We start from the raw sequence: 27,147 nt of genomic DNA on the forward strand, positions 1-27,147 counted from the left end.
AATTCTGGAGCCACAGCTATTTTGGGGCAGTTTGCCAGCACCACACAAAGATTTTCATCTGAGAATCTGAGTCAGAGCATGTGATTTAATTAAATGAGGATAACAATAAAACTGGATGCCTTTGTGAAGTTAGCAAGAGGAAAAGAATCACAGAAGTGGAATATGCCAACTTCTGTATACTTACAGAGATTCAACAATTTAGACATAACATTTGAATTAGTTCTCCTTAGTCTGGGAAAATAACTTTATAACGTTGGGGTACTTCTTACAGTAAACCTTTGACTGACAGGACTTTGTGGGTCTGGATGGTTCCCCTGGCAGTGGTGGTGCCTACATGGGGCATCTGTCAGGGTCAGAGCCCTGACTCAGGACCACAGGCAGACACGCCGCCTCCATGGAGCATCTGCACTTGAACCTGGCTCACACACCCAGCACGTGGATCCCAGACCTGGAGATAAACAAGGACATTGTGCTAGGAACACGACTGGTGGGAAGTGGCAGGCAGAAAGGGGGAGGTAGAGGCCGATGCTGACAGCCCCCGAGCTCTGCTGGTAAATCCATACACAGCAGCCAGCTCAGAGCACAACCTCTGCTGCAGCCTCCAGAGCTTTGCAACAAAGCAGACAAAACTGGTTCTGACACCTCATCTTTGATAGCACAAACAGGACTGCAAAATGAGAAATTATAATATTAAGAAATTTTCATTGGTATAACTATGGATCACTAGATTTTTATACACACAGGTACATGTGATTTCCAATATAATTTCATTTAAAAAATATATTTAAAACCCACAAAGAGTTAACAAAACTTAACATGGCATGTAAAAGAAATTGTAAGAAGCCTCATGTAGGAGGCTATAAAACCAGAACAACTGAGACTTTATGAGACAGGGGACATGCCCACTTGTGAACAGTATTAAAACACCAATTTTATTCAGGAATACAGAATACATTTTGAAGATTTCCAGTTTACAAAAGTTTAAGACAAGGATGGCTCTCAACACACAACCTCTTTTAAAGCATTTAAGTAACATCTCAATTTCAAGTTGACAAAACCCCTCAAAGAAAGAAAAAAAAAAGACAATTGAAGGCCACAGTCCTGTACTGGGATACATTCAGGCAGAATCCAGCACAGTATTGAAATTCTTCCTGCAGTCCATATTTTAGTCCATGGGTGTAATATAACCTTGTGTTAACAAAAAAAATACTGCAGATCTACTAAGAACTGCAAGAAAAGCCCTTGTTTTACAATTTTAGTTCCAGGCATTATAGGCAAAGTAGCTTCCAATAAGAAACAGTTAAAAACAGTATTTGTCATTTGATCACCACATGAAAAACACAGCATTAATTTTTTTCTTCATTTATACAATTTTAAATATTCATTAAAAATCAGAATCAGTGTCCTTCCATCCTTTTCATCGTTAATAGTTTTCCTTATCTACTAAAACCATTTGTCTTTGCTATGATGTCTAAAAGGAAAGAGCACAAGATTAACAAGCTGCAGCATTAATTAAAGTGAGAGTCATCTCTTTTCCTCCACTCAGTTTCTAAATCTATCACAAGGGCCCTATTAGCTGTATCAAAGCGAAGTCATGTAAATAAAACTGATTTGGCTTAAAAGTAGAGGAAGAAGGAATGCAGTTATTTAAAAATTGCAATGCAGTCAGTGTTTTTGTATATGTCACTGCAGACAAGAGCCAAGAAAATTATTCACAGGCTCTCTTTTAAAAGCATCAGTGCCAGTTTTCCATTTCCAATACCAGAGAGGCAAATGGCAATTCACCTTACAAGGAACTTCAGATTACTATCAAGCAGAATCACTAATGGCTTCATTTTAAATACACAGCACTCTGATTTCAGCAGAGGTTACAGTTGAAGCTCCTGAATTTTATTTATTTGTTTGTATTTAAATGACCTTTCCAACATGCCTTCATTTACTTCAAGTAATCAATTCTTCAAACTCTTTTGTTTAAATATATTAATAGTTGCACTGAGAACTACTCAATCCAATGGTCACCATTCAGTACAGATGTGGAAACAGAATTTGGCTCTTGAAGAGAAGTTTAATTGAATTTACTTTTGTAAGAATAAGTCTTTGAAATAACATCCATTTGTCTAAATATTAAGTAGAAAGGAAAGCTCTTGGATGACTAACATCAAACTAAAAGGTTAAGAACAATTGCAAACAATAGGATGATCAATTCCAATTTTGCCTGCTACTGAAAAGAAACCCTACCACATGGTATTGGATGAACATTTAACTTCAGCCCTACAAGCTGCAGGATTTTCAATGAAATATTTAATTTCATCAGCACATTTCCCAAAGATCCCACTGAATAATGCACCGTAATGCTGTATTAACATACTAGAAGTGATACACCATAAACAATTTCTGTGTGATTTCAGCAATTTCAAAGAAAACAGCCTAGCAAACCTGTTCTACAAACCAGAAAACTGGAGTAAGATAAGCCACCCCAAGTTTTAGCACACCTTTTTTGAACAAAACACTCAATTGCTGTAGTCCTTAAAGTTCAGCAGTCCCCATAAGGAAGAGGAAGACAAGACTTGTTGCTCTTTCTGGATCTCTAGACAATGACACATAACACCCAGAAATGCAGGTAACAGCTTTTCCAATCAACATTCAAACAGAAAGGCACAATCTCCTTTTAAGTTTTGTTCTCAAAAACTAGACAATTCCTATACAAAGATAAATACACCCTTAGCTGGAAGGGAAAACATCACACCATTAAGAATATTTTTTCTTCTTTTTTGGTAAAGTCCAAATGGATTATCTTAATGCAAAAATTATATGAATATATACATCCTGAAAGAGTATCTTTTTTTTTTTAATATATATATGTACATATATGACAGTGACTGACACAAGACAGAAGAAACAAGCTATATTCACTCTTTTCCTACTTCTTAGCAATGTGAGGCAACATTTTCAAATGCCATAGGCACACAGTATTTGGGCTGCCCACCCTCTGGGGTCTTAGAATACACATGGTGAAATGCAATCCCCTGTGGAAGGCTTGTTTGAGGGGTAGTGGACACAAAGATTTAGTTTCACTAATACAGCTTTAGGCAAATAAGCTTTTAAAATAAAAAAGATACCTAATTACAATGAAACTACTGCAAACTCTTCAATGGTGTGGGGTGTGTTTTCAAGGCAAATATGAAGTTTATAAAACTATAACAGAAAACCATTAAGGTTAATACAGCATAACACAGCTCTCTTACAGAGGCCAAGCAGAACCTCATTGAAAGGCAAGAGGGAGAGCAGGGTCCAGTGATCACAGGAGATGTCCCTGCACCCATCTGTACTATTAATTCATTCACATACTTGAGTCTGATCTACCTGTAAAATAAAGAATAGCTGTCTGCTCTGTGCAATGACAACAGTCTGCCTATGGCCTTGGTCAGTCAGTAATAAAGCTAAATCCTGCTTTGTGCAGGACAGCAGATTTACATTGCTTGAGTTCTCAGCAAAGATGAAATCTGAGCCACTCTTATACATTACTTTGCAAGGACCTGGGAGCATCTTCACCAATGCACTTCACCACAGGCTGCCTAAGCCTGTAATGAAAGCTGCCCTTAATCTGCTTCCAAAGTCAGCCTAGCCCATCAGCATTAGAATTCTCCAGGACTCTCCACCATGTCCTCACACCATGTCCTCAGTCCTGGAATGACCTGTGTTTGTAAATCTATCTGGTCCCTGCCTCTTGCATATTTGGAATCTGTGGCAACAGACTCCAAAGCTGGAAATGAAAAAAAAAAAACAAACCAAAAAAACACCAACCCAATAAGCAACACCCTAACTCCCTCCCTGAAAAATCAGGTCTATTTGTAAGAACTGAGACTGAACTTGAGTTGTTGCCTCACCTACACTCCAAATTCTTGGGTTCTGAGCATGTAACCTTTGGGCAAAAGAATCTACCTTACAAAGATGGGGAGGAAGAAAGCAGAAGGTGTGGGCAGTTAGCTTCCTTCACTTCCTTTAAAAAGCAAAGTCTGTTTAATGACTATTCTTTTTTTACATAGAAAGAGTGGGAAATGTGGGATAAACAAACACAAATAATTTTTCAAGGCAAATTTCCCTCCAGACAAGAGGAAGACACTGCACTGTGTTCTGTAAGTACAGCACTGCAGTGGCATTTAAATTCACAGCTTCTTCCCTCTTGCCTCTCTAAATACCTTTAACCTCAGAGGTGCTTTCACATGGTGATTCACCAAGGTGCACTGAAACACATTTGACAGGAGACCATTACAAGACTTATGAGAGAACAGACATAAATAGTTCTGCTGCAGAAGCTACAATTTCAACCAAATAAATGTGAAAAATGCAAACCCTGTGAAAACCAATGAGCTTATCAAAACCAAAACTTTGACATCAGAGTTCTTGTGCTCCAGCAGAACTAAACCCAAGTGATACGGTCTGTACATACCTACACACAGGTAGGTATCCATGTCTGTTCACACACATGCTGTAGATGGGATGCCAAGCCCACACCTTTCACTGCATGACCTGCTTTCAGGTATTTTACAAATATAGCAAACTACTAATGTAGCAAGCTACAATAAAGCTTTCTGTCCTGGGTGTTTGCCTCAAAGCAGTTTCAGTGTTGAAGCTTTTGCTGGAACAATTTGGGGGTTTGTTTTGTTGTTCAGTTGTGGGGTTTTTTTTAAAAGGGAATATATGGAGTAATGTTATGCCACACAGGAAAAGAAGCCCTGCCCTGTTGTTTTGAGATGCTTCAGTGCCTCTGTACTCAGCCTTGACATTTGACAGATAAGCCAAGCTTTGTGGTGTTGCTGAGACAATCCATGCAAATTTGGCCTAGATACTGGCATCTGGGGGAAAAAAATCTGACTTAGAGTTGCTGCATCCTCACAAGCTTAAACCTCCTTCACAGTGAGAACGTTCCAGGCCATGCAGAGATGGGTCAATAGGAGATCTTCTGCAGTTTGGGCACTGTTAGGAGACTGGCATTGGGCACCAGACCTCGAAGCAGCAGGAGGGCCTCTCATGTGCTCCAGTGACCACCAGTTGGCACCAGACAGTAAGAAGAAACAGCTCCCACATTGAGAGGATGGAAGGCAGTCTGAAAACAAGAGTCCTTCTGGCAGTTCTCCTGTGCAACTTCTGTAAATATTATACACACACATATATACATTCATATACAGTAAGCAGTCCAATAAATACACCACATCAGTTCTTTTGACAAAGCACTGATGTATCTCTTTGTTTTCTGAACCAGAACTTGCTCACAGAAATACTGTGGAGAGATGATGTGACTCTACGTTTAGCTCTCCTTGCTCTGCCTTCGATGAGCCCAAAATGCTGAATTCAAATATTAACTCAGTGTGAACTCAGAACAAGTCATCATTCAGGCACACGTCCCCCTGAAACCTATTAGCCACAGCAGATTAACCCAGACACAGTAAATGCCTTCTGGCCATCCCAACTACTGGAAAAGTTACACTTCTCTTTCAGCAGTGTGGCTGACCAGAGGATCACTCTGATCTACTGTCCTCTCCAGCAGAGTTCTGTGCCCATCCATGCTGCCATGGAAATCTCTCGTCCAGCTGTCGGATGTGCCCACAGGGCTTTCTGCCACGCGGCTGTCTGCGCTGGCCAAGCTTCCCGACCGAGAGCGGTAAGGAGGAAGGTCTGCCTGATTAGGGGATTCAGATTCAGAACAGTAAGGTGGTGGAGGAAGGTCAAACCAAGGTGGTCTGCTGTAAGACACACAACAGAGTAAGAAGTTACTGAAAACAGTGGGACAGAAGATTGTACACAGTACTCCAATGATGAAAAAAACAAACAGTATTTCTCAGCTTTTCAGTTATGACACATATCAAGAGATCTCAGGCCTGCTCCCATTATTCAGGTAATTTCAAAATATCCACACCACCACTGGGAAGCAAGTTTTCTGGCCAAGGTGCAATATAGTAATCACAACCAACCAATTTAACAATCCACACGCTGAGTTAGATGGCTGTGAACTTCCAACAAAGCTGGCTCAAAGACAGCTGTACAAGAGGTAAAAAACTTTTCTGTTTAACATTTACTCCAGAGAAAACACTAAAAGAAGTTACATTAAGTGGTGGATTTACACCTATATATGATGATGCAAGCAGAAGAAAGCTCCAAGGAAACTTCCACTAAGTGAGAGAGATTAATGGCTTACAGTCTACAAATAAAAAACTGAATTCTCCACACTGACAAATCACTTTGGCTGTCATGAGATCACGCACAGAACAATTGTTAAGTAGGCACAGGCAAGATGAACACTGCATTCAGGAAGACTGTTCTGATAGCAAGCAAGTAAGAGTTGAGCAGATTGGTAACAGGCACTGGGAGCAATTAGCTCCAAAACTGCTGATGGCCTTATCAGCTTAGGTGAGAAATGATTACAATCTGGACACCTGCTCATTTAGTTGTCCTTAATAATGAAAATATATCATTATTATGAAAGTCAACATTAAGACAAGGGACCTGCAGCTAAAAGTGGTAGAGAATAGGACTTTACAATTATTCTTATATCCCACAGTTTGTACTGTAAATACCAACAGGGTGATAGTGAACAATCTGAATTGTTAAGTTTGTACCATATCCTTTTTAGGTACAGGGGATGCCTGCTTACAAGTTTTGTTTGGAAAGACTTTACAGACAGAGGTTAAAATGAAGGTTAATTATCTACAAATAAAACCAGTGTCATAACTACATAACTACAAAAGCATCACATACAAGCCACACCCACACCAAACTTCAAAGCACTTTCAGCTATTTAAATTAGGAAGAGTCCTTTCCATTCCAGAGTTCTGTTTTTTTTCTTCTCTTGGTAAAAGGTAAAACAGTGCAAAGTAGAAGAATGATACAGTTCTTTATAAAAGAATTGAAGAACGCTCTCACCTTTATATCGTTATCATAAATGAACAGGGCTGTATTTTGTCAGTTCTATGACCTACAACTTACTTGGGTTTTTTTTTTGGTGAAACTTCAAATTCAGTTTTCACATTTTGATTCCAGACTGGCAGAGGTTATCACTACTAGACAAGTGATACATTCTCCTGCCATTCTTAAAATCTTACTACCAATATGTGCTAAGAGACTTGAGTTTCCCTCAAATCCCTTTTAATACCAGTAACAGTAAACAGACCCAAGGACCATGAATTTTTCATATACAGAATGAGCTCAGATTTACTGAAACTTGACCCTGTGCAGGTGACAGAAGCACAGCACTGGACTTCTGTCAACAGCAGCAGTAAGTGGGGAGCAGTAGCACAGGTTACCAGAGCTGCAACCAGCAGAGGGATGCTTTGGGGAGGCCACAATCAGCTCCTGTACATACCTTTGGTCGAGCACAGCCTCAGAGTAGGATGGTGGGGAGTCCAGCTCCAATGGCCTGGGGTAGGGCTGGCTGGCCATGTACTGGATGCCGTTGTTGACATTGTAGGTGACGCTGCAGTGGTGCGGGTGGTCGAGGACCACCAGGCGGGACAGCAGCACCGGGTGCTGCAGGCGATGCACTGGCAGCGTCATCAGATTGTTGCGCTTGCGCTGGTGGTGCAGCACCAAGGCCAGGAAGGCCACCACGAGCACGAAAATGATAGAGCTGCCAATGATGGCGTAGGTAATGCTCGGGTAGTAAAGCAGCTGATTTTCAGAGGTCACGTAATCCTGGCCGCTCCCTGCTTCTGCAAGACAAAAGGAAAAGGAAGCCTGAGATTGGTTTCAATATAAAATTGATTTTGTCCTATGTTATGTTTTCTGCTAACACGCTGCGTGACAAAGAAAGCTTTTCCCTTTTCCTTCAGATTATGACAAATGAGCTCATTAAAAGCACATGCATGCAAATTGGAGATGGTAAAGTATCCCTCAGTCCATCCTCACCCACAGTAGTGCCAGCATGTAAACTACTAGGGAGAGACAAGCTGAGATACACACTGTAGTAGGAAGCATGAGCATTATCATGGGAGTATCTCCCCCACCCATACCTAACAGTCACAGCTTTGGTTTCCAGAGGTGAGATACCCAGTTCCAAGCCATAACCACAATACTTCAGCTGCACCTGGCAAAGCTCACTAGAATCAGACATATAGAAGGCACAACATGTTTTGCTTTTTTTTTTTACCATACATTCCCCTGACACCATTTAAGCCCCACACCCACAAAGTCATGCAGTCATTGAGCAATGTATTTTTGGGCAGGAATTTCTCTTTCAGTGCAGCCTGTAATTCCTTATAGCCTCAAACAGGCTATTCTGACATTCATCTACCTCAAGAAAAATGTGAGGCTGAGTAAAAACCAAACCAAACTAAACAAACAGAACCTCAAATCCACACAATTGTGGATGATCCATCCAAATTCTTAATTTCCTACTGCAGAAGGCTGGCACAGTTAAGTCTTGGCATGTGATTTTCCTCTCTTTTCCTTATCAAGCAAAACTGCTTTTCAGTCATTCAGAATAGCAACAGAACCACTAACATATTTCTCTAACAACAGATAATGAAATATACACTGTGCCCAGCATAATGGAAGATCTTTACTCAAGCATCCATTGTTTTCATCCAAGATGCTTTAGGTATCTCTCTCAATATTTGATTTTGGTAGTTCACTTCCATGGTTAAACACCAAACCACAATTTCCAGCTTCACTAAAAACAGCTTCTGCATTTGTCAGTAAAACAATACAACATAAAATGGCTAATCCTTTAAACATCTCCATTTTAAAGCATACTTTCATAAGAAGAGATGAGATGGGGAAAAAAGCCTGTAACAGAACCAAGAAAACATGATTTCTTCATTATGAGAGTAGTGAGGCACTGGAACAGGTTGCTCAGAGAAGCTGTGGATGCCCCATCCCTAGAAGTGCTCAAGGCCAGGCTGGATGGGGCTCTGAACAACCTGGTCTAGTGAAAGGCTTCCCTGCTCCCAGCAGGGGGGCTGGAACCATAAGGTCTTTATGGTTCATTCCAACCCAAGCCATTCTGTGACTACTGATCCTGCTACCAACTATGAAAAGTACCACTCAGATAGAGCTGTTCCACTAATGATGCCACTACAACCACAGACCAAAGCTTTGCAGGACAGATGCAAGCCAGACTTTTCCTGATACTTAGCGTAACACCTCAGGGAGGATCTTTGCTAACCTTATTTCCCTGTGCAACTGCGCTAGAGAAAGCAGAAATCACTGTTTCCAGTCAACATTTGGTCTCTGGCTCACTCAGCAAAGTGAACCAAGTCTGCATGAGGAATGTAAATGAGAACAGAAGGAAGGAAAGGAATTGACATGCATTAGTAATTTTAATTACAGCTCATCACATATTACTCTGGCTCCTTTAATACACTCCCTAAATTCAACAGCTGAGAAATGAATTCGTGTCACGCATCGCAGACAAGGGCCAGTGCAGGGAATATAATGACAAGCAGATCATTTTATGCAAGCATCAAGAAGTTCTGCAAGGACTGACCCATGGATGAATACTACTACCTGCAGCAAGTGCAAGGAAGGTAAATCTATTATGACATCCCAGTAAAATACCATAAGACTCACGCAACTTGGCCCACTGGTTACAGTACATTGGCATAAGGCTGAAAAGAGGATGCCTTTGCAGACCTGATGAGACCTAATTAGTTACCATGGGGTCATTCTGCAGCAGAACAGTCTCTTCTCTGTATAATCTCCATCTTACTAAAAAGGGGAGAAAAATGAGAAGTGAATTATCCATCAACTTTTTTTCCCAAGCTTTTAAAGTTATCCACCTGTTTAGGATAACATCTTCTAGGTCCTACAAGAATCAGTTCTATAAATCCAAACAAGTTAACTAGACTGCTGAAGAAAAACTGCTTTGTCAAAAGTCAGATGGGATCTGATGACCAGCTTCAGAACAGTGTGAAACAAAACGTCTCTTATCTGATTTTACAGTCCTTTTCATACAACAACCATAGACATATTTTGCAGATATTTGGGATAACTTTGCAGCTAACACGCGGTTTTGGAGATTTGGGATTACTGTGGCTAATGAAACATTTATTTACCAGTAACTATTCCTTTTTGGGTGTTTAGATCTGTTTCTCGTATTCCCATTTAATTCATTGTCTTTCTGAAACCCAGAGCAATTTAAGGGCATGACTACAGATCTGTGTAGAGGTCTCTGAACCAGAAGCAGAGCTATTAGGGTGCTCTTTTGAAAGTGCTGTCTGGAGCAACCTTTGAACCAGCCAATGCAGCAATATTGCATTTGGGACTGGAATTAGCATCTCCATCAGTTCAGCTAATTCTAGCCTATGTGTGTCCAACATGAAGCAGCACAGAGAAGTACAGATATATCCTGTGAAGAGGAAAGAATCTGGTTCATTTGTCAAGTGCTCTTTCTTGCACCCCAGGCAGAGTTGAGGATTTGCATAGAGACACCCTCCCCACACAAAGGATCCAGCTCCCTAGACATGCATAGTCTTTACACCTGTCCAGGAACGCACTGTACCTGAGATGGAGTTCTAACCAGGAAGCTTCAGCTACCATTGAAACGAAATCTTTTTTCACCACAAAAACAACATTACTCTTACCTTATTGGTGGGTTTTCTGGGCCAGGAAGACATAACCTTAAGGTCCCTTAGCAATCCAGACTCACAAGTGAAGTCCGTTGGGACTTCACTTTTGCCGTGATATAATTTATTCCACAAAGGCCAACCTGTACCTAATCTCTCTTTTCTAGCAAGGCCAGTAAATCCAAGCCTGCAAAAGATGAAAGTAACATTACCTGAGCCTATCAACACTGCTTGGCTTGCAGTTCTAGAAAGGTGAACTGCCCTTAATGGTCTTCCAAAGTAACGTTTGACAAGAAAATTGCTCTATGGCACAGCTAAAGCAAAACATAGTAGAGAACTATGCATACAGTTTTGCATACAGGAGACTTTTGCATCAAGTTTTTGCTTTGTCTTCCTATGTACCTGATCATGTTGAAATATGTAACTTTTTAAAATTCCTTTATAACATTCTGGTTTTTTTGTATAGCCTGGTGAATATTCACAGGTTTGGAAGGGAATGAGAGGTACTGAGCTGAGACTGCCTGATGAACCTATCCATTTGGCACTTGCTGTAAAAGGAAGAAGGTGAGATAAAAAGAGCACCTGAAAACTGTCTGTAGGACATGCACGACTACTTAAGGAAACAAAATCCATGACTCTTTAGCTCTGCTCTAGTAACTTGCAGCAAATGTTTACACATCACAGAAGTCATTTAACCAAATTTCTTGGTAATTCAGTTATCGTCTCCCAGGAGAAGCAGGCATTATCCAGGTAGATTTAAAAAGCTCTGTCTGCTCTGCTACTAAGCGCAAATGCATGAAAAAGAGTGAGTGGGCAAACAAATTTCATCTAAATTCATGGAGCATTTACTATTTCGTGCCTTTTCCCCTTAAGAAGATCCATTTTCTATCATGCCACATATAAACAGTTTATCAATGCCACATATGCCTATTAAACCCCAGTATCTGGGAAATGCCAAATTCACAGATTAGAGATTTTTGGAATGTAAAAAGCCTTGTGAACAATTTAGGAAAATGCTGATAAAGGAAACATAGCAGGTTGTGCTTAGAGGTCTATTTTTGACTGTGAACAAATTGGGGCTGCAGCCCAGCGTTGGGCGCCAAAATATTGGAATACGATCCCAATATTACCGGGTGGAATGTGCCTGGGCTCGTCTGGTCCTTGCTGCTTGGCCAGAGGTGGTAACTGTGGTGTTTTCACCTCAGAGACACCTTTGGCTGGCTGGATGTTGCAGCTGGCACTTGGAACAAGTCCAGGCAAGCAGGAACTCAGTTTTACCTCTGGTGGAAAGGCTTTAGGCGATGGTGAAGGAGAAAAGGAGACGGATTCTGCCGGAGGGTTTAATCCAGAGCTTTATTCCAGGGTCACAGATCTCTGAATCTTGGTAACAGCTCCAACAGAATCCCAACCGCATGGTCCCGTGTCTTTTAAGCCCCCGGGGAAAGGGGGAGGGAAGGGAAAGGTGTGCCACCAACCAGGTAGGAGGGGGGGACAAGTGACACTTGGATAACCCAATGACCCCAGGGCTGAGGGGCACCTTTTGAACTTCGCCAATCACACAACGCCCTTGCTGGCATGCCAAGATTGACAGACAGCTCTCAGCAGGACGCAAGGGGAGGGGAAGGAAGAAGGTATTGGCACACCTGGGAAAGGACTGGGATAGCTGAAACAGGATATTGCATCACACTGCAACAAAAAAAGATCTGAGAGTAACTGCATTAAGTCTGCCAGACACAGGGATGAGAGGCTATTATTTTATCTTTCACAATCCTCTGCTCAAGCCTAGCTTTTCACAGTTCATTGGAGAAAAAGCTTTTGAAATACATAATCTGAGCAGACATCTGTAGCCTTAATGAGCACGAGTCACGGTCCATCTCCAACAAAGATGCTACTGTAACAACACATTTAAATTCCAACTGGTTAAAGTGCAGAGCTGCAGCTTGGAAGGTTAAAGAACAAAAATCAAATGCAGACAGGCAGAGCCTCTGCACATTATTTACTTTTTGTGTTTGGAGTTCTTAGGGCATCCAGCTAAGTCTCTCAAAACTCTTATTAAATTTTTCATCCTTGATGATTTTATGTGCCACTAAAACAAGTTTTTCATAGATTTTTGTGCACTGAACTCTCAGAATGTTCTTTATTCAAGTGATGTTTTTCTAACTGACTTATCTTTTTCCTATTGCCCTTCTCAGTGTTACAAACAAGATCTCTCTCAGACAACAGAGCACCTTGACCTCATGAAGCCTCCTGCTAGGTTACCACTGTTCCCCTCCTGAACAGCTTCACAGTTCCCATAGACACCAGAGACAAGGATTTGTTTTCAACTGCATTCAAAGCGTGTTTTTGCCCTGCTATGGCTTTCTCTGTTTCAGGCACAGAATAGAGATTCACTAATGGAAGTGTTACACATACAAAACAGGTCTTATCTATGGGAATTGGCCAAAGGAATACAATGTGATTACATTTTTGCTTAACAGGTACTTGGTAAATGGATAAGATTTCTGGGAAGGCACCAGGATGAAGCTCCTTTCAGGTATGTCTATAAGTTATGGCTTCACAGACAGACAACAGGCACCTGCACAGATGTCGTGGCTTCAAATGGCACCAAGGTTATCTCCTGTATTTAACTCCCTGCTAATCACAAGTATCCCAAATGCCCACAGCCCAGAACCACAGCAAACAGAACAGCCCTTCATCCAAGAAGCTGGAGCAAAGGGTGGATCTATTCCCAGCTCTTGAAGTTGCCCATCAGGTAATTTTCTCCACCTCTGCCTGGCTAGCCCCACCTGGAAACTAGATAGTGATGTTCCCACATTCCCAGGACATTCTCCAAAGCTGTTCCATACTGACAAGAACTACATTTTCCTGAAAAGTCTTAAGTGTTTCAAGTATCAGTCAAAAGTCTTAAATACCACTGGACGCTCTGTCTTTACCTATTCTTTCAGATGACTGGAAAGAAAGTCATGACCTTGCCTGCACAAACACAGCAGGACCTCTTGATATGAAGAACTTGTTAGCTGTACATATATATATATTTACATCACTATTATTATTAGTATAGCAACTTCAGCTCAGAGCAATGAAACAGAATTTCTCTGCATAATGCATTTTAGAGGCTCTAAGCAAAACAATGGTTATTGCTCCCAAGAATGTAAAGCTATGTGTAAGACTTGGAACTATATATAGTTATAAATTAGCTAGCAAGACACAGATAAATCTAAGGACAGTAGCAGTCAGCAGAATTAGAAGCAGTGCCAGCATGTCTCATTCAGTGCACCAGAATGGGTGCATTACCAGTGCCTTCCTCCCCAGACTTAAATCCTCATCCTGACCACACGCTGCAAGAGCTGTGCTTTCAAGTCTTTGCAGCTGCTCTAAATGAGCAGCTGAGTCAGCCTGAAGATCAAGAGCCTCACCTCTCACATGCCATCCTTTTTTATCTTCTGCAGGGCAGGATAATTACTCCATGCACTTCACACACACACACAAAGAAAAGCAGCAAACTGAGCAAATAAGTGGAGAACTAAGAAATACTTAGCAGTAGTCATAGCAACCAAAGTTCTAAAATTAACTTGGCAGCAATGTAAAAACCTGCAAAGCCCAAACCTGCCATAAAGCACAGAAGCAAAAGGTCCAGGCTTGGCAGCTGGAGGGAGCCCAAGGAGGAAATTAAAGTGTTACTCAGAAGTAATTTAGGATTACTCCAGCACTGATCTATGCAGCAGTTCCTGGACACATGATAGGATAGTGGTGTACTTTGATTAAATCACAGCCACTACAAAAACCCAGCCCAAAAGAGGGGTAAAACATAAAAAGGAAGAACTTTGTCCTGTAAGTCTCCTCTTTCTGGTTTGCAAATGTAGAGTCACCATTAACAAGGCTACCATGAAATTAGTTACTATAGAGTTCTTGCAACATTTTAGGACAGGAAGATGCCACTCAGGAAGAGTCTGGGGCACTGAAAGCTTTAAGGGTTTGTGCTACTATTGGCCCCTCCAAGCACTAAATTAAACGTGCTCTACAGAAAGAAAATCTCTAACTGCACCCACCAGAAGGCTCTTTGGTAGACCAAGTTATAAAATAAATCAAGAATCTGCGTCAAAGAAAGAAAGACAGTATTATCTTCATAGCATAAACATGCTCTGGTGCTCTTGCTGAGACACATGACAACTACACACCTCCCAGGCTCTAGTGCCATTTCAAACAAGGTGCCTAAGTTGAAGATAACAGCCACTGATCCTAAAGCATAGCCTGCTCCTTCCTCCAATCTCCCAAGAGATATTCCAGTCTCACACAGTATTCTCCAACTGCATAAAAAGTCCAGGTTTGGGGTCTTTGGCTGCTGCGTAATCTCTTGTGTGCCATTAGTGAGTAGTATAGGACAGTCTTGAAAGTTAAAACAATAGAATGTTTTAATGGAGACATTAACAGAACGGTGAAATTCAACCAGAAAGACCCAAGCACACTCAGTCTCCAATATTTAAGGAGTAATGGGCATACACTAAAATACAAGTTCCACCTCATCATGAAAAAGAATTCCTTTACACTGAGGGTGGCAGAGCACTGGAACAGGCTGTCCAAGGAAATTGTCATCTCTCTCTGGAGACATTCAAGAGGTCACTTCGAACACTAGTGATTCTTTGGTTCTGTAACATCAGCTTCATCTTCACTTCTTTAACTAATGCATACTATTTTCTACCAAAAAACCTTGGCATCACAGGCAAATGTATGTGCAAGTGCACTGTGCTGTCTTCTGCAAAGGTTAATTGGAGCTCAGAGCCAGGAAAGAGCCTGGACATTGTATCAGCTCCCTGCCAGTGCAAAGGCATGCCCTACCTTGATTAATTTTGAAAGGTCATCAGTACAATTCTAAGCCAAAAGTATGATGGAAAACAGGTTTGGCAAAGGCCGAGGGTGGCTTTGCCTTTCCTATTCCCTAAGTGTTTAGAATCCAAGTTTCCATGACATACTCCACTAATATTCCTTGGAATCATGTGAATATCTTAGGAGGCAGAAAAACCAACAAATAAAAAAAAAGTAAACTAATTAAAATGAAAATTTGTAGATGAAATGCTTGTGTTTTTATCATCTATCAACTGTGAAAAGAAATTACACCCATTGCAAAACTGTTACCAATTTATCTTGAGTGATCCATATGCCTGAAAAAAATGCATGTTATTTCAACAGAATGTATGGGAAAAGCTGAATGTGGGATGCTGTGCAGGACAGCTGAATTGCATTTTTATAGTGTTTATTCTGGAGGCTGGCAAGAAGAGACACACAGTGCTCAGCTAGAATGTGCACATTAACTTTTTCCTGGGTGCTGATTAGTGCTATGAACAGTTGGAGCGTAAGAAGGATAATAAGGCTTGAAGAAATACAGTGCAGGATTTATGGAGCCTGCAGTCAGGTATACATGGCAAGAAGTACTGCTTAAATGTGATTTAAATCTATTTTAGAGTAAGTTTATAATCAGTTTATAAATTTAGTCTAATCGTTCAAGAACTGTATTTTAATGGCTCTGATTTTTGAAAAAGTATTAGTACAACATCCATGTCCTATTTTACATATTAATATTGTCAATCCTACTTATTTTCTAGAATTGTGAAGAAGACATGTTGCCAGATACACAGTACACATAGTTTCACTTGTTCAAGAAGCTACTAACAATCTAGAAACCATGAGCAGGTTGTGATCCCGAGTGAAAAAAGAAACAAATCTGCAGAGACAGAGAGAATACCTTCCAGGTCACCTAATCTCTTTCCATCAGCCATTCATTCATACCTACTCAATGCCCCTACAATGACTGCCTCCAGGATGCCACAGAAGAAACCAGCAGCAAATCCACTCCAGCAAGAGCCTGCAGGCCACCCTCTGGCTCTAGGAATCAAAAGGAGATGGGAGAGGAAAGCAAGACTGCAACAACTGAGCAATGTGGGTAGACACTGAGTCCAAAACAAAATTAGCTCAGTGCTTGGCTCCAACAGACAATACACCTGTGTGAAGTTATATTCTGAGATGCTTTCCCTCTTAAAATTATCCTGACTTTGCATTACATTTGTTTGACATACAAACTAATGTTTCCTTTCAGGTACAAGCTTTGTAAACTCAAGAAACTCTTGCCAAACAGTGGCCTCAGCAGCTTTACTGTCTTCAGGTTCCACATTCAGGAAGGTCTTAAGAAACATTGTACCTGGCTGCAAACTAAATTCTAAATTTTTCCTTAAATATTATATGCACATACATACATCAGGGAAAAAAAGAACAAAATACAACAGCAGAGAAGACAGCAATTGGCTGTGAAAGCAGCTCTTGCACTGCCCTTTTTGGCCTTCCTGATCACGAGACTCAGACTGTCAAATGCCAGAGAAAGAGAGAGGGAGGAAAAAAGAACAGAGAAGCAAATGAGGCAAAGAGAAGAAAAAGAAAAAAGCTGCACTTGAAAGCTAGTGTACACAAATGGGACACTAACAAGCATCTGGAAGGCATTAACACCAGGAAGAAGATAAACATTTGCTTTTCATCCTCTGATAAAAATCTCACTTGATCAGAAGAGATGACACTGAAAATAGGGAGTGGGAGGGAAACATTCAAAGGCTATGGCTGCTGTGGCTCATTAAAAAATTGAAAGCTTTTCAGGGGAGTCCAAAAGGCTCTGCTCCTGAAACTATTCAGTAATTACCCGAATGACAGAGAATGATTATTCAGCTTGCTGTTAGGCACATCAACCCGGCTAGATGAGATCAAAATTAAAACTTATTTTAAAATAGCAGAAATGGTCAGGATCACATGTAGTCAGGTGTCAGCATGGAACAATATGTTCACTGGCAGTGAAAAATACAACCCCAACAGAATCTAGCTCTGGCAAGGTGTGTGCTCAAGCAGATATCCAGCTCAGGACATCACACTTTAAAAAAATGAGCAAAGGTGAATCAGCACTTGATGGAGAACAACATGAATTATCAGATGCCCACATAGACACTATCTACCAAGAAGGGATTGTTTAGGCTGAAGAAAACATTGCAGGGAAGCCTTTAATATGTTTAAATACAGAAGTTTGAAATTAATGAGAATCAAAACCATGCCTGCTCTAACAATGTAAGTGCAGGGCTTTCAAACACTGCAGGGAAGTGTCCTAAATTACTAATGTGAGAAATCACAGCTTTATTTCACACATCTAATTGATTAGAGCTGTCACCTCTGCCAGTGAATAAACACTAGTAGCACCACATGCCTCCATGCCTAGATTTCCAGTTACACTGATCACTCTAACAGTTTCTCCATAGGGACTATTATTCCTGTAAGTCCTCAGGAGAGTTTCTCAAAGTTTTTCTGATAAATATAAAAAAAATCCTATCAATTTAAAGTATGCACAATCCAGGTTGAATTTGAACCACTGACCTCCAAAGGGAAGGCACCACAGGGACTTTCTACCTACATGGGTAGCTCTGGTGTGAGGTGCAACTTGGAAAGTGGCAAGGAGAATGCAGCACTGGAACAGATCCCCTTGAGCTAGCAATGGTCTAGCTGTGCTTTGGAAATACCCTGAGACCTCTGACAGTTCTGAATGCATACACTGGCCTGCAGTCAGAAATAACAACACTTTCACCCTGACAATCAAATAACCCAAAACACCTCACAGAACCTAAATTTGGGTTATTTCTCCTGGTGAGCTGACAAATCTGTTTGTTTCACCAAACCTGTCTTCAGATACATAGAAAAAAGACAAAAACATCTTCTAACAATGAGGATGGCGGCCCTCTTGTAAGGAGCTTTATATCACTTGTTACATGATCCCATTATTCTCCCAAGTTCAGTAGGAGTTCATACTTCATTGACAAATCAATAAATTCTGTAAGCCTTAGAAGCTAACCATGCATTCAGAATGGAAGGAGGAGCTCATCCCCTCCTTTAGAGTGCAGAGGACACTTGGACACCTTTACCCTGTGAATGGACTTACTGTAACATTTCAGACAGTAAATCAAGATATTACAGTACCTGGGACTTGATCCAGAACCTTTTTTTTTTTGAAATATGCATTATAAAAATTTTGGTCTCACTTCAGCAAGTTTTCATATAAATAAATTAAGCAAAAAATATCTTTAATTACAGAACGGAGAAAATTGCTGCACTTGATGAAAGGCTGTTTATTCAGCACTGACAAATGCAGCCTAATGAATGTGAGAGTGCCAGCTTTTATTCTTGCTGAAGATGTAGTCTTCTTTTTGTTTCCAGAGAGATTGTGGAAACATTTATTTTTCCTTTGACCCTGGCTGACTGACTAAACTAGTCATACTGAATTGTGCAATTCTTGATATGAAAAGCATGTGTACAATGCAAGAAAGAAAAATGTATTTTAAAATTTGTATTAAGAGGCAAGAATCATAATTATTAATCACTATGTCAAGATAATTACTGTATGCAAGGGCAAATGAAGAGATTTTTGGTGGCATACTTATAGTTCTTGTTCTGCCTAAGAAGACTGGAGGCAAATAATAATGATTAGTACAGCTTAGCATAGTTTAAAAGGCACTGAATTAGCTAATGTGTCACATGAGAATGAACCTTTATTGACAGAAACTTCAGCTAATGCATAGCAGTGGTAAAGAAGGTTAATAAAAAACTGGCTTATCACAAGGAAAGGATATTAACTGCATTATGGCATGATTCTGCAAAACCCCAATGAAACCATGTTTGAACACTGGCAGCCTATTTTGGCCAGCTTACTTGAAGACAGAATTAGGTTGATGGAGAGTGCAGCCTGAGAAACAAAGATGATGAATGGGGGAAACAGGGCTTAAATATCAAGAGAGAAAAAAGCATGCTTTATTTAGTATCGAGCAAATATTATTAAGAGGAGATATGACTGAAGTATTTATAATAGCCACTGGTTATAAAAAATAAGCTCAGTGAGTAATTCTTAGATTATTGGACAGATCAGAACTAAAGGTGAACGAGGGTAAAAGGGAAAAGATGCATGACAAATTTAATGAAACACTTTTCAGGAAGAAAATAGGTAAAATGATGCTTCATGACTAAATTTAAACAAAAGCTGGGGGACTGTGTGGGCTGGGTAAAAGCTTCTAGGGAGCATAATTTGTAATAGTTGAGACATGTTTCCATTTACACACACACAAGCATCTGCTGCAATTTTAAAAATCATTCTTAACAAAGGTTAAGAGTTTAGCTAATTTGAAAGAGGAAGAAACAAAACCATTTACTACTACTCCTTTATAGTACAGATACAAATGGCCAACTATAGTATTTTTTTAGCACTATTCCTTTAAGTATTTAAAGACAAATCACATAAATGTTACAGTAATCCAACAAGATAGGTAAACCTATTCCATACCTAAAAAGCAAGACTTAAATTAATAAAACAATTCACTTCAAGTTGAAGAGCTAAAGATTGTCAGCCAGGATCAGAAAATGGAAATTCTCAGCTTCCATCAGCCATACCCTGCTCCCCACACACACAGAGACTTTAATGAATTATTTACTTTTTCTTTACTATCAAAGAGGAGGCAGCTTTATTGCTTTACTCTTAAGGTGCACTTAATTATCCTTGAGCAACCCAGTCCTGTCCTCCCCAGCACTCCCTGGTATTTTAACAAGCTGTCTATATACAGTGTTCACACGTTAAAGATGGAGGCTGATTTAATATGCCTACGTCTCAGCTTAAAAACTTGTTTAAGCTCAAGTTAGGAAAGAAAATTAAAATAGAAAAAAAAAGACCAAATCACACTGGATTCTAGTCTAAGTGGAACAAATCAAGTATGTTAAAAAATACTGAATAAAAATGCATAACAAACCACAGACACACACTGGTCTGCATGACTCCTTGCTCCCTTTACAAACAGCTTTTATTTTTCAGCTGATTTTGTAGCTGTAGATAAGCACTCCATAAACAAAGACCTCTGGATGCTGAAGGCCTGACTGATCATAACATAACTATTTAGCAGTCACTCTTACCTGTGCTTGATGGTTCCTCTGCATCGTGCTCACCTGTGCAATTCTACATGCTTCTCTTTGAACTTTTTAAATACATAAACAACAAATTGTGCAATTTGCTTTCATCAGGCTTTTCACAAAAGTTTCAAGAGCTGTAAAATCGGAACATAGTGATTACCTGTAATTCATAGAGTGACAGATGACCTGGGAGACCTCTACCTAGGAAAAATAAAACCTAAAATGCAATTTTCACACACTGGGGTGTAACTATCCTGCCTTGGGAGTGTCACTGCAGTTTTGAAGGGATTAAAACAAAGAGCAGTCTCCATAACTAAGCCAGCTAAAAGTTTAATTAAATACAATTGCTTGCTGTGCTTCCCTTCCCCAAACAGCCTCATACATATTTATCACTGTAATTACAGCAGTAAAAACCTCCACAACTAATTATGCCATGCTTCTCATCTTCTGTATGCCTGGAATTTTTTACATAATTACTACTGAAATTAATTGCAAGTTAGTTAATTTTGCACTTTGTCCTTTCAAGCTTAATTGAAAATTAAAATTTTTCAAACCAGTCATTCTTGAAAGCCTGGTGCTTTTACCTCAGATGGTGCCATAACCAAAATGCTATTTTAATGGCTTTTAGTAATACAGCATAGGGGAGTAGTGTAAATGTTATCATTTAAAATACGAGAGCGTTGCTCTAATGCATATGTACCATATGCTTGGTAGTGCTACACTTTCCATAGAATATTCAGCCTGTCCAGTGGCCCTTGGCCTCTGGTGCAGTGCATTAGCATGTCATCCCTTGAGGCAGAGACTGCTATCAGCCACAGTTAGCTTAGATCCAGCTCAAACCTGGAATTTCATCTGACTATGGTTTAAGCATTGTGCTAATATTTTAAGGGTGACTATTGATTTTGGATGTCCAGTTCTACAACTGATTTTGAAAAAGTAATGAACATTTCCTCCCTTAAGAGAGGTATGGGAAGAGGGGAAGAGCCAAGATTTGACTTGGTCTAGAAAAATAATTGCCCAAAAAGTTTTGACTTAGCCCAGGCAGCACACAGTGTCCTCATATTCTAGGGTAGTCTCTGCAGTCAATTGTGATTTATTGATTTGGGAGTGCCTTTAATGAAGGACAACACAAAATCTTCCTATCAACTAAGGAAGCATCTAAATGCCATGCTGTGACAACAGACAGAAGATGCAGAACCCCTGGATGGGGATCCCAGCAATTTCCAAAACACAACTGGCACTCAAAGAGGACCAGTGACACACCTCAGCAAACCAGAGGACATTTCAAGGGCTCACACCATATAGTCCCATGTAACTCAATCCATATTTTTATTATTTCACTATTATTTTCATTTAAACCTATGTCCTTAGGATCTTATAATAGTGGCAATATTAGAGGGTTTTGCCCACTCAAATAATTCATTATTGTTTTAAACAAAACAAAGTCTTTATTTCAAACACCTTTTCAATCTTAACTTCAAAGCTTCAATCTTGCTGTGTTTATTTTTTTTCCATCTGTCAAGAAATCTTGCAAATTTCTAATCAGATAGATGACTTTCAAAAGCCCAAGAGAACTTTGCTAGGAGAGCACTTGTTCCTCACTCCTTCACTATAAGTGTCCATAAGCCAGTGACTCAATGGGTAATTTTTCTCTTACAATCTTTCAATTCTGTAGAAATATTTAAATTTCTGTAGATTAGTTGAATATCTTGTTGCAACAAAAATCAGGGTGGTTGGGGAGTAATTAAAAAGGTAATAAGAAAAATCATTGTAAGTCAAGAGCCCAAGAATGCCAAGAAAGCTCTTTCAGCAAGTGTCAAAGACCTATGACAAGTGATCGCTTACCAGTAAATGAATAAAATATTTGTTCTGTCCCAGTAGATTAAGAGCTGCCAGTGAGTAGCTGTGAACCTGTGAGCCACATGTGTATTATTAGCTAGGAGGTTCTGAGCAAACTAGACTGGTACAGTGTCAAAAAGCAATGATTTCTGTTTTACAGATAATTTGCAATTCAATGAAGAAAAATCCCTACTTGTTTACTATGTCCAGTTTAAAAGTTGAAGCAAAACACGAATTCACTTGTGTGTTTTCATAGACTGACTATAGTTCAATACTACTACCCACATAAAACTGCAAAGCTTTTTGTAAACCAGTCCCACATTTTCTTAACCAAAGAAACTTCATTCTGGTAGCAAGTGTTACACAGATGTATATACAAAAATACAATGAATGATTTGGTGTGAAATTAATTATTTTTTTGTACTCTGCAGCTTTATCTGATGAAAGTCTTCTATGCTCTTATTTGAACCTCAGAAAACACGGTTCAAAAATTTCATGCTAGTTCAGATATTCTAAGGATTTCTCAGTGCATACCTACATACTATACTAAAAAGCATTTTTAAAACCTAAAAAGAACAAGGAAAAAAAAAAGATTCTGTCAGTGTTACAAATGTTGACAGTCATTTATTTCAACTACCCCACCACAATACTTCTGCTTTAATTAAACATTAAATCAGTCAAGTAGGCATGCAGATTTAATTACTGCTGTGGTTTAAAATGAGCTTATTTTCCCTTGAAGCCAGTGAAGGTTAGCAGGATGACCTCAGTATAATGGAAAATCCTCAGTCTGGCAGGATGCTGGACACAAATTTGTCCCTTATGGCACAGTTTAAATACCATTCTCAGTAATACAATGCTCACAAAGAAGTACTGGTTTTACAAGTTTAATCCAAACATACCTGAGGGTCTATGGCAACTGAATATTTGATGGAAATAAATCAACCTCTTTTAGGGAAACAGCCTATTCAGCATTAACTTTGTCAGCTCAGTAAGAGTGGACCTGATGCAGAAGTCACAAGACTTCTTCATGTTTCATTGATACTTTTCTCCTCTGAGTCATCACTGTGACCATTTCAGCCATCTGGGTGTGGGAGTCAGGGTCAGGTCACTTCAAGTGAAATAGTCAGAGCTTTCTTGGGGACAATGGGTGGTACAGCAAAGGGGAAAGAAGAGAGGAGTCTTTCAGTCCACATGGTATCAGTTCACAGCAGTTTCCATCAGACATGAGAGTGAGGATTGTCACCTTGAGCAGAGTCTTGTCCTGTTCACACCAGGAGATTGAAAGAGGCCAAGAGCACACCCACCACAATGATGGTAAGAAGTTCTGCTCTCTCCTGAGTTATGTCCTACAGGGACTTCTGGGAAGCTGTCAGCAATCTGAAACCCACCCACTGATTTCCAGACCTCTGCGAAGGACAATTTGTGTACATCTTCATCCTTTTCCTGCACTAAGATTTTTGACCAAGAATCCCAAAGGCTCTATGTCAGATGCAGACAGTGATTCTGGTTCTGGGCAAAACCCAAGCAATGAGGGCAATTACCTGCTGAGTAGTTGAAAATAGGGCAAAGTTGTTTAGTAGGAAGCAACTACAGACATCTGTATTTATTAAAAAACCTAAGTATGCAGTGAAAAGCAACTGGCAGCTGAGAAGGTAGTTAGTAATAGAGTCCTCTTGCATTTAAAAATTGCAGATGTTCCTGAGTATCTTTGCAACCATACTCTAATACTCTGTCTAGACAAAAACACCATAGAATGTATAACATATGACACTTTCTATATCCTCTGTGGGGATTCAGCAATAAATCAGGTTTTCAGACTCAGAAAAATTGCATTCTTTTGAAAGTGACTTGCCAAATTTCAGTAAAGGAAAGGTTTTCTGCCCTTGGGAATAAACCCATGATGCTTTAAGGATCACATCCAGGAAAATAACTGAACCAGTTTTGAAGTAATAGAACCTGTAGAGATCAAGGAGAAAACAATGACATTCTATGCTGCACACCCTCTTTTTAATGCTGCATCTTACAAACACTCCAAACTTGACACTCATTGCACAGAACAAATATTATGCATGTTCCTCATTGCATGCTAATTCTGTAACAGAACTGCAGCATTATGACATTCAACACAAAATCAGTATTCTTCCATTCTCCTTCTTCACTAGTATCTGATATCAAAAGGCAACTGGGGCTGTGTGATTCTTTAATCTCCCCAAGTTACTGAACCTACCTTCTAGGTTGTGGCCTAACAATTACAGAGCTCACCCAGGAAACGCCAAGTCTCATCTCTTCTGCAAGGACTGCTTATGCTTTCCTGTACAGTGCAACATATAAATACATGAACCCTACTTATGGAGAATGGAACACAGAGCTGCCTCCTCCCACACCTCTTCTGGATCATCCTCCCTCTTTCTCTCCCTTACCCACCCAAGGACTCTCAAATTCTCTCCTACAAAGCAATAAAATGTCATAAAAAGTGTTTCCACCCATATACCCTGAAGCTGTAGAGTTCAAGGCTCTCTCTTAAGGTGTTTTGCTCATAAACATTTTAGGATGAGCGCAGCAAGGTGTTCCATTCTCCAACAAAGATTTAACTAACCCTGATAGAGGATGAAAGGGAAAAATCAGCTTTTCCTGGGTATTTCTGAGGTAAGTGAATGCAAGTGTTACATTTCTGGTGGAAATTAATCCTGTTTGTGCATGTGAGCCCTCCACCTTGGGAGTCTTTGATAAATGAACTCCAGCTGAGACCATCTCAGTCAGATACATGTGTGATACCAAAGCCAAACTGCTTTGCTCCACCCAAATGGAAGCAGGTACAGAACACTTCAGCTGCATTAATCTAGGTCCCTCTTTGGACTAACAACTTACTATACAGTGGCACAGATCTTTCAAAACCACATCCTTCTCATTCTGTCATCTCCACCATTATCATCAGCGTATTGTAGAAAGATTAGCAACAAGCTTTCTTTCTGACTATGTCTTTGGCATAGTTTCTTTATTGAAGCTCTAATGAAACTAATTCATTTGCTCACTAGTTGCTTGTTGTTCCGCTGCTAACAGGATATACAGCATTTCACTCAATGAACTGTACATCCTTATTTAACAATCCTTTATACTGCACTGTTTTTACATAAGGGACCAAGTGAAAAATCTGCTGCATTACATCATACAAGGCAAACACTTTCTTAAACAACGAAAATTTGCTTTCATCTGAAGCCCACAGACCAAATTCATTGGTTCTATTTACTTATACTTGGTGAATGCATGCCACAAAGCATAAGTATTTGCATGGCAATACATGATGTGTGATAAACATCTTAAATACTTTATGCAAATTCCTTCTTTTCCAGCACAGGAAAGCTCCTATCCATCCTACACCTGAATTTTTAACACTTCAAGGGGTGACTTAAATAAACCCTAACTCAGAATGAATTGTATGGAAATAGCCCAAGGTTCTGACTTTCTCCTGTAACTAATGACACCCTTATAGAGCACATAGTACATGCTCCTAACTATTTTTCTTGATACCCTATAGTAAACCAGGTATCCTGGAATTTTCCTTTCACCCCTCCACTCTGACAAACTCCTGATCATTAAAATATCCAAAAAAGATGCAAGCAAGTGCTTTCATCTGTCGAGAAGAATATTTTGAGCTAGGCTGAAAATCAAGAAACAGAAGATACAGACCTCCACTATTCAAGCCACAACATGTCCATGGATGAAGTCTGTTGTTCATTACCAAAAGCTTTTTGGCAGGAAGAAAACATGCCAGGAACCTGTTCTCCAGTAATATATGTACGTGTATATGAAAAAGAACACATCTGTTAAGACTGCATTAATGTTCACTTTTGATTGCTCTGGACACACAGTTAAAAACTAACCTGCACTGTGGACTGAAAAAAAAACCAAACAAACTTTCTACCCCTTCTAGTTAATACAGATGCTTTCTCCTCAGGAAGAAAAACACATTTTTCTGTAGCACCCAGAATTGTGAGTGCAGGTTTGCTGTACTGCCTCGTGGTTATACTGTGCATTTAAATCATACACCATTTAAGATAAAATAATATGAAGTTTATGATCCTGTCAGTTTTTAAAAGCTAATGATATGTGCTACTTAAAGCAAACTGCAAGCCCAGTGGGAGGCATGATAATTAATACAGTTTGTTCAAAGAAAAACAAATGCAATTCCCCCTCATCTGTCAGCCAGCTGCACTGCAACCTGAATGCAAGGAACATGGAACAATAAAGCAAGAGTGTGAGAAAATCAGACAGAATTGGGGCTCAACAAAAACCAGTAAGACTATAAGCCAACTGCATCAATATCAGGCAGAAAAATTTGAGTTTGTAACACCTATTTAATAAATATAAAATTTCACCATCTGTTCTGATTTCAGGTTTATCTTTCCTAGCAGAGATTACAAGGCAATTTTGAAATGCTCCCTCCTAAGGAGAGCTCTTCAATTGTAATTAGAAATTATGAGAATTTGCAAATTCAGGCACAGAGAAAAAGCACCGTAGAAAACAGGGGAAAGAACAAAGGAAAGTTTGCACAGCAGAATAGTCCATAGGAATTTCTCCCCAGTCCCTGAAATCTCAGCCACACCAATCAGTGGGTCCCATTAGCCACTAATCTGATATTGATTTTAATCTCATTTACACCAGATTAATTGCTACAATACCAGATGACTTACTACTCATTTAAAATGGAGTATGTTATACTCAGATTAGGTCCTTAACATTTTGACAATCTTAATATTGATTCCCTCACGGCATCTAGTCT

The 27,147-nt window shown here is 39.8% G+C and overlaps 1 protein-coding gene across 5 annotated transcripts in view; it reads right to left on the minus strand.

The window, feature by feature from the left end:
- Nucleotides 1–762: 762 nt before the first annotated feature.
- LDLRAD3 (low density lipoprotein receptor class A domain containing 3) overlaps nt 763–27,147 on the minus strand; it is a 108,098-nt gene continuing 81,713 nt past the window's right edge. For 3 of the 5 annotated variants that reach the window (XM_071427610.1, XM_071427614.1, XM_071427613.1), the window contains exons 5-6: nt 7,361–7,706; nt 763–5,744 (exon numbers count right to left, since the gene is read on the minus strand). In XM_071427610.1, the coding sequence (XP_071283711.1) occupies nt 5,483–5,744; nt 7,361–7,706 (608 nt within the window). In that variant the 3' untranslated portion in view covers nt 763–5,482. The remainder of the gene's footprint in view (nt 5,745–7,360; nt 7,707–27,147) is intronic. The other 2 variants (XM_071427612.1, XM_071427611.1) reach the window with 1 other exon arrangement.

This window comes from Agelaius tricolor, unplaced genomic scaffold (assembly GCF_023055355.1).
Source record: "Agelaius tricolor isolate 1412-34295 unplaced genomic scaffold, bAgeTri1.0.p SCAF_5, whole genome shotgun sequence".
Taxonomy (NCBI): domain Eukaryota; kingdom Metazoa; phylum Chordata; class Aves; order Passeriformes; family Icteridae; genus Agelaius; species Agelaius tricolor.